This window comes from Syngnathus typhle, linkage group LG10 (genome assembly GCF_033458585.1).
Source record: "Syngnathus typhle isolate RoL2023-S1 ecotype Sweden linkage group LG10, RoL_Styp_1.0, whole genome shotgun sequence".
NCBI classification, from domain to species: Eukaryota; Metazoa; Chordata; class Actinopteri; order Syngnathiformes; family Syngnathidae; genus Syngnathus; species Syngnathus typhle.
Genome location: NC_083747.1, coordinates 13,539,364 through 13,552,905, shown reverse-complemented (window position 1 = coordinate 13,552,905; position 13,542 = coordinate 13,539,364). Strand labels below are relative to the sequence as shown.

At 46.4% G+C, this 13,542-nt stretch overlaps 1 protein-coding gene across 1 annotated transcript; it reads left to right on the top strand.

Moving 5' to 3' along the window:
- Positions 1 to 1,505: 1,505 nt before the first annotated feature.
- vars1 (valyl-tRNA synthetase 1) lies at positions 1,506 to 12,851 on the top strand. The gene is made up of 29 exons (XM_061288371.1): positions 1,506 to 1,719; positions 2,476 to 2,828; positions 2,904 to 3,047; positions 3,120 to 3,330; positions 3,402 to 3,517; positions 3,676 to 3,751; positions 3,929 to 4,029; positions 4,254 to 4,381; positions 4,451 to 4,615; positions 4,685 to 4,766; positions 4,837 to 4,956; positions 6,200 to 6,308; positions 6,381 to 6,560; positions 6,629 to 6,753; positions 6,835 to 6,938; positions 7,020 to 7,178; positions 7,294 to 7,384; positions 7,460 to 7,565; positions 7,815 to 7,885; positions 8,076 to 8,201; positions 8,296 to 8,400; positions 8,693 to 8,840; positions 9,077 to 9,204; positions 10,675 to 10,830; positions 10,896 to 11,108; positions 11,452 to 11,563; positions 11,930 to 12,105; positions 12,457 to 12,606; positions 12,695 to 12,851. Exons 2-29 carry the CDS (start codon positions 2,478 to 2,480, stop codon positions 12,761 to 12,763), a joined length of 3,822 nt encoding a protein of 1,273 aa, XP_061144355.1. The 5' UTR covers positions 1,506 to 1,719; positions 2,476 to 2,477; the 3' UTR covers positions 12,764 to 12,851.
- Positions 12,852 to 13,542: the final 691 nt, after the last annotated feature.

The window sequence follows — 13,542 nt, the reverse complement described above, 5'->3', positions numbered from 1 at the left end:
ATCATGGTCAATAATAAAACATTTTAACGACTATTTGAATTTTAAAACTTATTTTATTGGGAGACTTCCGTGCTGGGGCGGAAGTGGTAGCAAAACCGGTGTTGCGCTCGATTTGGTTCCCCCTGCCGCGGGAGCGCGCACGCCTTGTTTGGAAAGCGAAAAACCGATGCCGTACGCCGGGGTCGTACGGCGTCAGCACTATGTTGTTTTCAATAAAAACATGAACTCACATTTGGGTCAGTCTACTTTTTTTATTTTTTATAAAGGATTATTCTCATTTGATGTCTCTTAAGTTCATTTGCGTTCTGCCGTTGAATCGGGGTGCATTCAAAGACCAGTCGTACAGACGGAACACTCATTCAGTTCATCAAAAAGCAACAATATAATTACGTGAGCTCTTTGCGTAAACCTCGATGCAAAGAAACTCCTCATTTTGGGTACATGCTACAAGGAGTATATATTACAAAGGAGACTTTATACTTAATTGTGATCATCATTCATCCATTCATTTTATTACTCAGGAATTTTCAAAGCAAATGAATATTGTTGCATTTATTCATTTGCTTTAAAATGACAGCGCAATATAATTAAAAGCTGACACTATAGCGATGTCAAACGTGTTCATTTAAGAAAAAGCCACACACGTTTTGTGATCAAATCTTTCATAAGGAGAATGATTTGAGTGAATTTCAAACTGAAAGCTCCTTTTGTCCAGAGGCGTAGCCAAGCCGGGGCGAGCCGGGGCCCCGTGAGGATATGTACCCCCCCCCCCCTTGTTCAAATTTGCCACACAACCTGAACAGACCCCCAGGAAGACAGAAAAAAAGCCAGTCGATGTCCAGGACTCACCGTTCTCAAAATGGGAGGGGGGCACAAATTCTCACAGGTTGACATTTTTTATAGAGTTCCTGTTGCAATTTGTATCCCCCCTCTCCACCACCTGTCACTTTTCTTGGGACAAAAGGAGCCTTCAGAACTGAAATTTCTTCTCAATTATTCAATTAAATCAATTTACTCAAATCCTTCTCGTTATGAACGATTTGGTCACAAAAGGTGTGTGGCTTTTTCTTAAATGAACACGTTTGCCATTGCTATAGTGTCAGCTTTTAATTATATTGCGCTGTCATTTTAAAGCAAATTAATAAACGCAACAATATTAATTTGCTTTGAAAATACCTGAGTAATAAAATGGATGGAGGAATGAGGATCACAATTAAGTATAAAGTCTCCTTTGTAATATATACTCCTTGTAGCATGTACCCAAAAAGAGGAGTTTCTTTGCATCGGGGTTTATGCTAAGAGCTCACGTAATTATATCGTTGCTTTTAGATGAAGTGAATGAGTGTTCCGTCTGTACGACTGGTCTTTGAATGCACCCCGCTTCAACGGCAGAACGCGAATGAATTTAAGACATCAAATGAGAATACCCTAATCCTTTATAAAAATTAAAATAGACTGACGCAAATGTGAGTTCTTCATGTTTTTATTGAAAACAACATAGTGCTGACGACGCCGGCGTACGGCATCGGTTTTTCGCTTTCCGAACAAGGCGTTCGCGGTCCCGCGGCAGGGGGAACAAAATCTCACGAGGAACCAAGTCAAGCACAACACCCGGAAGTGTCGTTTTATTGCATCAGACTGCAAAGTGTGGCGTGGAGCACCTATGCAGCGAGCCCCTATTGATCTACTGGCTGACGTATTTCATTGTTTCTTTCAAAGGTAGGAGCACTTTCAACCGACGTCTTACCTCGCGAATAAAGCCGTATTATTGCGTTGAAAACTCGTCCTTGACTTTCTCTGATAGCAAAAGATAACTTAGCATTAACTCGAGTCAGCTTTTGGTAGGTGGTGAGCGGCTCACTTTGTCGCTCGCTACTTGTCGATTGGGAATTCAACGTCAACAAAACATAATGGGCACTCGTTACTTATTGTTTGTAATGTGCAATGTACTCTAAACATTTTGAACTAAGTTAATTCACTACAACAATGACTTTGTAATGAAACAATCAAAAATGTGTAAGGGATGCTTGTGGTTTGCATGTCTGGCTAAGAGTCTAAAGTTTCTGCCTTCAAATCTTTTGCTGTTCAAACTATGGACTATGTACAAAAAGTATTGCAGTTTTTGAACTTCAAAGGCATCCTAAGAGACATGACTTTAAAAAACTGGTCTTACAAGATTTGGATGTTGAAGATACTGCAAAATGTTTTTTTCTTTTATCATCCCCGTGTCTCCATCAGGGATGGGCACTCTGTATGTGTCTCCCCACCTCGGATGTGGCCACCTCTTTTTCTTTATCATCTCTGTCTCTCCATCAGGAATAGCCACTCTTTATGTGTACCCCCCACCTCGAGATGTGGCCACTTCTTTTTCTTTATCATCCCTGTGTCTCCATCAGGGATGTCCACTCTTTATGTGTCCCCCCACCTCGAGATGTGGCCACCTCTTTTTCTTTATCATCCCCGTGTCTCCATCAGGGATGGCCACTCTTTATGTGTCCCCACACCTCGATGACTTCCGGAGCATTCTGGCTCTGCTCGCTGCAGAGGCGTCGCCGTCGTCTGGTGTGAGGATCATCACTGACGACCCCCCCGCCGCTCTCTGTGCCCGTTGCACCCCTGCTTTGGTGGTGGGCGTGGGGGACACCACCGCCGTCCTGAGCGGGGCCAACGCTGTGGCCTGGTACCTGGCCTTGCAAGGGAAGAGGGCCGGCGCGGGTACCAAGCAGCAGAGCGAGGTGTGGCAGTGGCTCAGCTTCGCCGACAACGAGCTCATCCCGTCGTCGTGTGCCGCCGTCTTTCCCCTCATGGGGGTGACGCTGGACAATAAGGTGAAGGTCTTTAGTCAAGTGCCGGCCGGGTATCATAACTTTTTTGGGTGTTCTTGACGTGTCGTAACGCGTCAGCTCCAGCAGACTTCGTGCGCCGACCTGTTGCGGGTCTTGAAGGTTCTGGATAAGAAGCTGGAGCCAAGAACGTACTTAGTGGGGGAGAGCGTCACCCTCGCCGACATGGCCGTGGCCTCTGCGCTTCTTCTACCCTTTAAATACGTAGGTCTTTGCACGTATCTTTGCGTTGGTCCGAATCCTCGCCGCTGCTCTGTTTTCGTGTTATTCGCATAGGCTCTGGAGCCGTCTGACAGGAAAGCAGTGAGCAACGTGACCCGATGGTTCACCACCTGCATCAACCAGCCGCACTTCATTAAAGTGTTGGGAAAAGTCAAGCTTTGCGAGAAGGTGGTCACGACAAATGCGGAGACTAAAGCTTCTACTCGTCCCCTTCCTGCCGCCGCCAACAGTGCTGCCGGCGACATGGCGGAAGTGACATCTAATGGTCCGCAAAGTATTTTTGGATGTTGGTTTTGGTCATTTTGGCACAGAATGTCGACGTGTAGACTTTTGCAGGGCCGCCCAAAACTGAAGCTCAGGTCAAGAAGGAGGCAAAGAGGAGGGAAAAGCTCGAGAAGTTCCAACAGAAGAAAGAAATGGAGGCCAAGAAGAAGACGCAGCCAGCCACAGAGGTGCAATGCCTCCAAAGTCGCTTTTTAAGTGGAGAGCAGGGTGGAGCAAGATTTTCTCTTACAGAATTAGAAAACGGCGCAGGTTACACGTAGCATGTGTACATTGTTCATTAGAATTACAAGATCAAAGGCCTGTTCTGCTTTTTTTTTTTTTTAAGAAAAAGGCCAAACCTGAGAAGAAGGAGTTGGGGGTCATCTCGTACAACATTCCTACTCCATCTGGGGAGAAAAAAGGTGAAAAGATTTTTTGGGGCAGTGTAAAAGGTTGATGCAACAATAATGGCATGATTATAAATGTTGAGTGAGTGAAAGAAAGGCTTAAGTCTGTTTGGCCCGCCAGTGTGACATGAGGAATGCAAAGCGCCTTTGCCGCCTCCAGTCAATATTTCAACCTGTTCCCGCCGTCGTCAGATGTCCTCACTCCGCTCCCCGACTCGTACAGCCCTCAATATGTGGAGGCCGCCTGGTACCCCTGGTGGGAGAAGCAGGGATTTTTCAAGCCAGAGTATGGGGTGAGCATGGACCACTGGCTTGTTTCTTGCTACAATGAAGTGACCCTCTATTTTATGGCACTCTGGAAGTAAAAAGTGATGAACTGGAGTTGCTTCAGTCCGCAGACGTGACCATGTTAGAAGTCTCCCACCTCATAATGAACCCTCTGCTGTCTAGTCCCCGACCTTGTCCTCTCCTTTCCTTGACCGCCAAACTATAACTCTCCTATTTTCGTTCTAAACAGAGGCAGAATATCAGCGATCCAAACCCCAAAGGCATCTTCATGATGTGCATCCCCCCACCCAATGTGACCGGATCGCTCCACCTGGGGCACGCCCTTACCAACGCCATCCAGGATTGCCTGACCCGATGGTAAGGCGTTGGCCGAGCTCCGCACAAGATGCGGACGCTTTGGGATTGAAACCCCCAGTCTGCATCCAGGCACAGGATGTGCGGCAAAACCACCCTGTGGAACCCGGGCTGCGACCACGCCGGCATCGCCACCCAGGTGGTGGTGGAGAAGAAGCTGATGAGGGACAAGGCCATGAGCCGCCATGACCTAGGAAGGGACAAGTTCATCGAGGAAGTGTGGAAGTGGAAGAACGAGTGAGTGCACGAGGTGCGACCTTTTACGCGGAGAATCTCTTGTCTTATTTCTACCGTGTGTGTCCACAGAAAAGGTGATCGCATCTACCACCAGCTGAAGAAGCTGGGCTCCTCTCTCGACTGGGACCGAGCATGCTTCACAATGGACCCCGTGAGCGTCTCCCAACTTATTACCGTAACGGGTGCAAAAGCTCCTCTTCAACCTTAGTTGTCCCCCCCAGAAACTTTCCTACGCAGTGCAGGAGGCTTTCATTCGTATGCATGACGAGGGCGTGATCTACAGAAGCAAGAGGCTGGTCAACTGGTCCTGCACGCTCAACTCGGCCATCTCGGACATCGAGGTCAGTTGCCAACTGCGCTGGTGTTGGAGTGAGGGGTCAAGTTTGTTCAAGGGAAAAGGGAACGCGGCGTCAGCGGAAAGGCGCCTAATTACATTTGATTGGGAATACTCCCAAAAACAACATTCACATACTCAACAATGTCATGACACTGTTTGTTTTGATCTATTTAATTTTTAATTATTAACATCTATTTAATTTAATCAGATCTACTCTCTTCCTCTCTTTTGTTAACGTTTTTGTCATGGCCGATGTTTATTATGTGATACTGTGTTTATTTACGTATTTAACTGATGGCATCTCAATGTTCCCCTAGGGATCAATAAAGTACAGTAATCCCTCGTTTATCGCGGATGATTGGTTCCAAGACCATCCCCAATATGTGAAAATCCGCAAAGTAGTGTCACCCTCTCACTTTTAACACACATACGTTTTTTGTGTATCATATAAGTGTATATTAAACAATATAATTGCATATGTTATCATTATAACATTAATAATAGTTTCAAACATGTAAAGACTATACAGAAAATAATGTATAAATAATATAAATATGATACGTGTGTGTGTAACATGTCGATGTAGCTAAAGTATACATACTGTAAATATGTTTTTAGAACTCTTATAACGTTTTTTTAAAACAAGGTGCAAGTGTACATACTGTAACTGTTTGTAGAACTCTTTTATTATTATAACATTTTTTTCATAAGGTACAATACTCTAAATATGCTTTTACAACTCTTATTATTATCACAACTTTTTTTATGAAAAGGTACAAGTGTACGTACTGCAATTGTGTGGACACTCCCTGCTTTCTGCTGGCGTGTGGGCAACTTTCGTGTCATAATTCCTCGATATAGAAGCTTTATTATGAATTTGTGAATTTTTGATTTTTTTTTTTAATTTGGAAAAAAATCTGCAATGTACTGAAGCCGCGATAAATGGACCGCAATGTAGCGAGGGATTACTGTATCTCTCTCAAATCTCTCTTTCTCTCTCTCCCTCTCTCTCTCCCCCGCCCTCCCTCCCCCCATACATCCACCCATGACGGCGGGGAGACAATTCAAGTCAATTATTTGCAATCAAAATATAAGCTATACTTCCCCTCATGAATATCTTGTCTGTAATAGTTCTGCGCTTTCAACTTTTGCATTCAATGGACTCGATGGGACGATGACACACTGGTGAGGTAATTTTGCCCCACGAGCGCCAATGAATGCAACGCACCTGTTGAATTGCTTTGCAGGTGGACAAGAAGGAGCTGACGGGCAGAACACTGCTGCCTGTGCCGGGCTACAAAGACAAAGTGGAGTTCGGAGTCTTGGTGTCCTTCGCCTACAAAGTGGACGGCTCAGGTACCGTACCCGAGTGGAACAGCTGCTGTCGGACCGTACTGGAGAAGCTGACTGTCTTTGTTGCTCGGTCAGATGAGGAGGTTGTTGTAGCCACTACTCGAATTGAGACCATGCTGGGCGATGCGGCCGTGGCCGTGCACCCTGATGACTCAAGATACCGACACCTGAAGGGCAAGATGGTGAACCACCCCTTCTGCGAGCGCAAGATGCCCGTGGTGTTTGACGACTTTGTGGACATGAGCTTTGGAACAGGTGAGAGAGGAGCTTTGTCACCTGGCGTGAAAATGAAAATGGCTTGACTGCTTTTGTTTGGCTTTCAGGCGCTGTGAAAATCACACCAGCTCACGACCTCACCGATTACGAGGTGGGCGTGCGTCACAACCTGCCGTTTCTCAACATCCTGGACGAGAATGGCCTGCTTGTGAATGTGCCCCTTCCCTTCCTGGTACACTTTAGTCATAATGGCGCACGCTCGCTCGGCCTCTTTTTGTGGCTAGATGGGTGCTATGATTTTTTTCTGGCGTAGGGCATGAAGCGCTTTGACGCCAGGAAAGCCGTGTTCGAGGCACTCCAGGCCAGAGGTCACTTCAGAGAGGTCAAAGACAACCCAATGGTGGTGCCCGTCTGCAGGTCGGGGAGGCTGCGAAAGACACACACCTGCAGGTTTTTGTGCCTTGGCACCCTTACATGTGTTTTTTCCCGTGTTTATAGTCGTTCCAAGGACATCGTGGAGCCCCTGCTCAAGCCGCAGTGGTACGTCAACTGTGCCGAAATGGGCAAGCAGGCGGCCGACGCCGTCCGAGAGGGACACCTCAAAATAATCCCCGAGCACCACCTCAAGACCTGGTTCAACTGGATGGACAACATCAGGTAAGAGCCGAAAACCACTTTTTGTTACCGCGACAACCGATCCCTAAGATTGTGTGACACGCGTGTGTCCCTGCGAAGATTGTGTGACACGTGTGTGTCCCTGCGATGCCCCCAGGGACTGGTGCATCTCCCGGCAGCTGTGGTGGGGCCACCGCATCCCCGCGTATTTCATTGCCATAGACGATCCGTCCGTGAAACTGGGAGAGGCAAGACGCCCGCTTGTCATTTCATTTGTGGGATTCTGATTCACGAGTATGCTTTGTTTGTGCGTTTGATCCCAGGATGTCGACGGCCATTACTGGGTGAGCGGGAGAACGCTGCAGGAGGCCAGAGAGAAGGCGGCTAAGCGCTTCAATGTCACCCCTGACAAAGTGAAACTCAGACAAGGTCACTTTTGGGCTCTTTCAGAATATAGTGGAACCTTTCATTTTTTAAAGAATTCTTCACCGCGTTTAAATCTTTTTAGGCGTGAATATTTTGCCTCTATATGTGAACCCTGATTGGCTAGCGGCCAGTGCAGGATGTAGCAAAGTCAGCTCACCTGTAATGCTCACGACAACACCGTAGAAAAGTGAACGAACGGATGACAAACGTGTTGCCTTGAATAATTGCAAAGTCATTGTTGTGGCGTTGCAGACGAGGATGTTCTGGACACTTGGTTCTCATCTGCCATTTTCCCCTTCTCCATCTTCGGCTGGCCTAACGAGGTACAAACGACAACTCGGCACGGTGGGAACAAGCTCCAAGAGTCATTTTGAGCCATAAAACAAAGTTTTCCCCTTGAGATTGCCTCCACGTTTGCACATTTCCTTTTTTTTAAGGACTCAAGAATTGAGCGCGTTCAACTCAACTTGTACCAAAGCACTGTATAGAGGTCCCTTTGCTATTTTTCCCAAGACTCAGGACCTGAGTGTGTTCTACCCCGGCACCTTGCTGGAGACTGGTCACGACATCCTGTTCTTCTGGGTGGCTCGCATGGTGATGATGGGCCTCAAACTGACCGGCAAGCTGCCCTTTAAAGAGGTAAGACCCTTCAAGCAACACTATGGGGGGGCGGTTGAGGTTGACGCTTGTTAGCTTAGTTTGGACCGCGACAACAGTGACTAATTGCTCGCAGGTATATCTGCACGCCGTGGTGAGGGACGCCCACGGAAGGAAGATGAGCAAATCACTGGGCAACGTCATCGACCCTCTTGATGTCATTACCGGGATCTCCCTGGAGGTGAATTCTAATCTTTCCTCGATGCCTACCACCCACGCACGAGCACACGAATGAGTACACACAAGTTCTTTTGTTCCTCATATTGCCCCCCCCCCCCCCGCCCCCGATAACCGTCCTCCTTTGTAAGCTTTATTCGGCAACCAAAGATATTTGACTGAAGCCATTCGTCATGATGACCACAGTAGCCTTGAGGACTGCAGTTGACAGAGTGGCCCACCAGGGGGCAGAGGAGCACTTGTCACATTTGTTGCTAAGAGCCTCTTTTACTTCTCCCTCCCTGACCTGTCTACAGGGTCTGCACACGCAGCTCACGCACAGCAACTTGGACCCAGTGGAGGTGGAGCGAGCCAAGCAGGGCCAGAAGTCAGACTACCCCAACGGCATTCCAGAATGCGGCACGGATGCCCTCCGATTTGCACTGTGCGCTTACACCAGCCAAGGTGAGCAGGCGACTTCAACGCTCTCATCTTTGGTTTAACGCAACATAGTAACATGACAGCTCAGTAGATAGTTTTCACTTTTTTTCCATTTGAGCCTTAGGAAAGCCATTCAAAGTGGATCAAATTTCCGAGGGAGATTACGACAAGATGTGTGCTTATTCAATCACCCAAACTCAATGTGAAATGTAGAAGTCCTAATTGTCACCAGGGTGCATGTTTGTGTGTGCGCCTTTCAGGCCGAGACATCAACCTGGATGTCAATCGCATCCTGGGTTACCGTCACTTCTGCAACAAGCTATGGAATGCTGTCAAGTTTGCCATGAAGACACTCGGGGACAAATTTGTGCCCTTAGAGAAAGCTCAGGTGAGTCCAGCTGACATTTAGCTCCGCTCCATCATGTACTTGGTTATTCGATTGATATGTTAAACAACATCAATTGGAAGTTTAAAAAAAAAAGTACCGTAATTTTCGGACTATATGTCGCATTTTTTTCTTCATAGTTTGGGTGGGGGGGACGATTTATAATAAGGAGCGATTTATATGTGGGATTATTTTTAAAAATTAAAAAAAAAAAAAAAAGTGAAACCGCGATAAACGAACCGCGATGTAGCAAGGGATCGGCGGACGAAGAGTTTGAAGGATTTAAGGATTTGGAGTGACACAAAAGGTTTGAAAAACTATTATGGCTTTTACGCACACCCGGTCCTATTCTATGGAGCTCTCTTTCACCTCCATGGATGGAAGTCTGGGGCCGGCGCTCGGCCGGGTGGCTGTCTGGCGACGGTGGATGGGGCTCGGTCATGGCTTTTACGCACGCCCGGTCCTATTCTATGGAGCTCTCTTCCACTTCCGTGGCTGGAAGTCCACGCCGCCACACGCCTGGAAGTTTTTGTTAAATAAAGAGCCGTTTACCAAACCCACGTCTTTCCTTGAACTTTGTTAACGCTACAATATAGTGATATAGTAGATCTGTGGAATAACGACGAGGCTGACGTCAGGGCGCACGCGCGGCGTTGTTGACAAAGGACGAGGAATTTGATCGATGGATTTAATGATTTAGAGTGCACAGATGGTTTGATAATACTATTGCTTATATAATAGTTATTTGATATCTAATTTATATATCGTTATATGGGCCTGTTGAATATTTTGAAGTGCAAGCGCCGTCAGCTGCGCGCACCCATTGTTGACAAAGGACGATCGATGGATTTAATGATTTGGAGTGACACACATGGTTTGATAACATTATTGCTTATATAATAGTAATTTGATATATAATTTATATATCGTTATATGGGCCTGTGGAATATTTTGAAGTGCAAGTTCCGTCAGCGGGGCGCACGCATTGTTGACAAAGGACGATCGATGGATTTAATGAATTGGAGTGACACACATGGTTTTATTAACGTGTTATTTATGTAATAGTTTTTTGAATAACTCTGAATTTTATGTCAGGGCCGTTCTCAGCTCTTCGTTTGTGTATATGTCACGTTAGCATACCTATTGTTTAGCCTGTTGTTGCTCAATCATGACTGTTCTTGGTGTTGGACTTTGTCGAATAAATTGCCTCCCAAAATGCGACTTATACTCCGGAGCGACTTTTTTTTTTTCTACTTTTTTGGGCATTTTATGGCTGATGCGACTTGTACTCCGGAGCGACTTATAGTCAGAAAATTACGGTACTTCAGATAGAATGCAAAAGTTGAACAACTACTAAACTGTACTGGGCAGTGGTTCTTTAATGTGCCACGGGAGGGAGCCTTGGACTTGTACCACACTTCTCTGATTCATGGTATCACAGAATGAAATGAAAACCTGGCTGTGCTCCACCAGTTGCACGGCGAGGAGAGCGTTCCCGACCGATGGATTCTGTCCCGGCTGAGTGCTGCTGTCGCTCTGTGCGACGCCGGCTTCAAAGTGTACGACTTCCCTGCCGTCACCACCACCATCTACAACTTCTGGCTCTACGAGCTCTGCGATGTCTACCTGGTACCGACGTTGACCTTCGCCCTCATTGTAACAATAGTGCTGAAGTAAACTTTTTGGTTGTGGAGGAGTGCGTAAAGCCTGTCTTGGGCAAGGAGGGGAACGAACAACGGGCCGGCGCGTGCCGACAGACGCTGTACACGTGCCTGGACGTGGGTCTGCGCCTGCTCTCGCCCATCATGCCCTTTGTCACGGAGGAGCTATATCAGAGATTGCCGCGGCGACAGCCCCAGCTCGACGCCCCCAGCATCTCTGTCACGCCTTACCCCGATGCTCAAGAGGTGAGTGAATGAGCCGGCGTACGAAGCTTCACGCTGGTTGTTGCCGCTCCAATTCTGTGTTTAGAAGCCGAGCTGTTTTTTCTGCTAATGCTAAATCTCCTTTATGTTGCGGCACTTTTCGATCTGTCAATAACAAACCGTACAGAAACACATAATCAGACACCACACCCACACAGGCATATTTTCTTGATCCTTTGCGCAGAATGTCCAAAATTAGTGGCGCACTGAAGAGTCGATGAACATCTGTCAGACAAGCTAGCCAAGAGCGACTACAGCGTGCGCACACAAAAAAAAGCAAATTGGTGAAAAGGTGCAAGTTGACTTGTTTGTTGTCTGTTTGCAGTTCTGCTGGAACAGCGACGAGGTGGACCGTAACATGGACTTTGTCATGAACGTGGTCAAGACCATCCGCTCGCTCAGGGCTGACTACAATCTGACCAAGACCAGAGCGGACTGTAAGTGGACACAGTGTGTAGTGAGGTCACACATCACGGCAGATGTCAAAAACCGCTTGTGTTGGATACATGAGTGCATCCGAGGAAAGTTGGAGAAAGCACCTGGAAACTCTTAGTGACTCACTCTGTCAGGCGTACAAATGGATTGAAATGGAAATGAGAACAAAGAACGCGAAGTGGAGCTTGACCTTGACAACAAAGACTTGGGATCCATTTTGTACCCGGCCGCAGAGATTCAGAATAGAAAAATAAAGTCATATTTCTTAATAAAGTGGAAAAAAACCTAATTTAGTTGACTTTGTCTTAATCGCGTTGTATTAGTTAACAGTCAATCAATAGCTAAAATTGTTGCCTGTGGTGTGTCAGGTTACCTGCAGTGCGCCGACGGTGCCACGCTGTTTCTGGTACAGACGTCCTCTGCGCAGATCCAGACGCTGTCGTACAGTCAGGCCGTGATCGCTCTGAGTGCCGAGCAAGCGGTGCCGGCGGGCTGCGCTGTGGCCATTGCGTCTGATCGATGCACCGTCAACCTCATGATCAAGGTGACATTATGTGGGTGGGAATGCGTTTATGCGTGTTTTGAGTTCCACGCGTGTTAACAGACACACGCACACGCGCGCGCGGGACTCAAAACGCCAAGCAAGCTTGTTTTTCTTTTTTGTAGTATCGCTATAAAAAGAGGACAAATGTGACACTAACCTTGGCATGGCAAATAAGAGCCTTTGGATTCAGAAGAAAGTCCTCGTATTTGCATTTTGCACAATCAAATTCAACTTTATTTCATTTTGAATGGCTGCAGCTTGCATCTAACATCACCACAAAGACTTTGAAAACAGTCAATTGAAACACACATTTTGGTGCTCCAAAATGAAACAGTTGTTGACATATGTCAGGGTCTCATCAATGTGGACAAGGAGTTGTCAAAGCTACAGGCAAAGAAAGGCGAACTGGACAAGCTGATGGAGAAGTTGCAAGACAAGCTGGCCAAGAGCGACTACAGGGACAAGGTGCCGTTCAAGGTGCAGCAGCAGGACACTGAAAAGGTGAGGAAGAGCAAACGCTTTTTCCCCTCGTCTCTCGCTGAGGTGTTAGCCGATAACAAGCTCTCGTTACTTCTCTCTCGTATTGTAGCTGCGACAGAGTCAGACGGAGCTGGACAAAGTCAAAGAAGCCATGGACAACTTTAGCAAGATGATATAAGGCTTTGTCATCTTCGTCATGTTGCAGTTTTTGTTGGAAGTATTGTCAAAAATGTCGGTTAGAAATATTAAATCAATTGTCAATCGTCTTTTATGTTTCCTTGCCTCCTCAGACTTTCAAACTACTTGGGGAAAATGACACATCGATGTCAAACTCTGGTTAGGTTTTCAAACAACAAAGATTTGGGGGAAGAGAAAATAAAATGTGTTGAAAAAGTGTCCCAAGTGATAAAACTACAAGACACAGCAAACAGTGACTAAAAGTTGAAGAATATCTTTAATATCTTTTTTTTATAGTCTCAGGCGCAATAGTGCTGTTATGGGATATACACTGCTCCAAAAAATTAAAGGAACACTTTCAGATTTCAATGGTGAAAAACAAAATGTCGGATATCTATACTGATATGGACAGTTTGATGTCTCAAAAACAAAAGGATGCCACATCTTTTGATGGAAATAAAAGTTTTCAGCCTACAGAGGGATCAGTATATAGACACCCCAAAAATTGAAGTGAAAAAATGATATGGCAGGCTCGTCCATTTTGCCTAAATTCAATTTCTGCAACTCAAAATTCTTTTCAATAAAACTCTGCGGGGGTCACGGGCCGACAATGAAGTGCTAATTTACACCACACTACATTCTTTTGCTAATCAGCGTTGCTACAGACACAATCTCCCCTCCCTTTAGTGTAGCAACGCCTCTGTAACCAGGGCAACCAAAACATTAAATAGAGGAGCACGTGGAGGGAGAACTCAGAATTGATGGAGATTGTAACTGAGT

Coding starts and splice junctions, on each gene's coding strand:
- vars1 (XM_061288371.1), top strand. CDS start 2,478: ATGGCCACTCTTTATGTGTCCCCACACCTCGATGACTTCCGGAGCATT. Junction 2,829..2,903: donor GGGTGACGCTGGACAATAAG/GTGAAGGTCTTT, acceptor GTAACGCGTCAG/CTCCAGCAGACTTCGTGCGC. Junction 7,886..8,075: donor TCTTCGGCTGGCCTAACGAG/GTACAAACGACA, acceptor ATTTTTCCCAAG/ACTCAGGACCTGAGTGTGTT.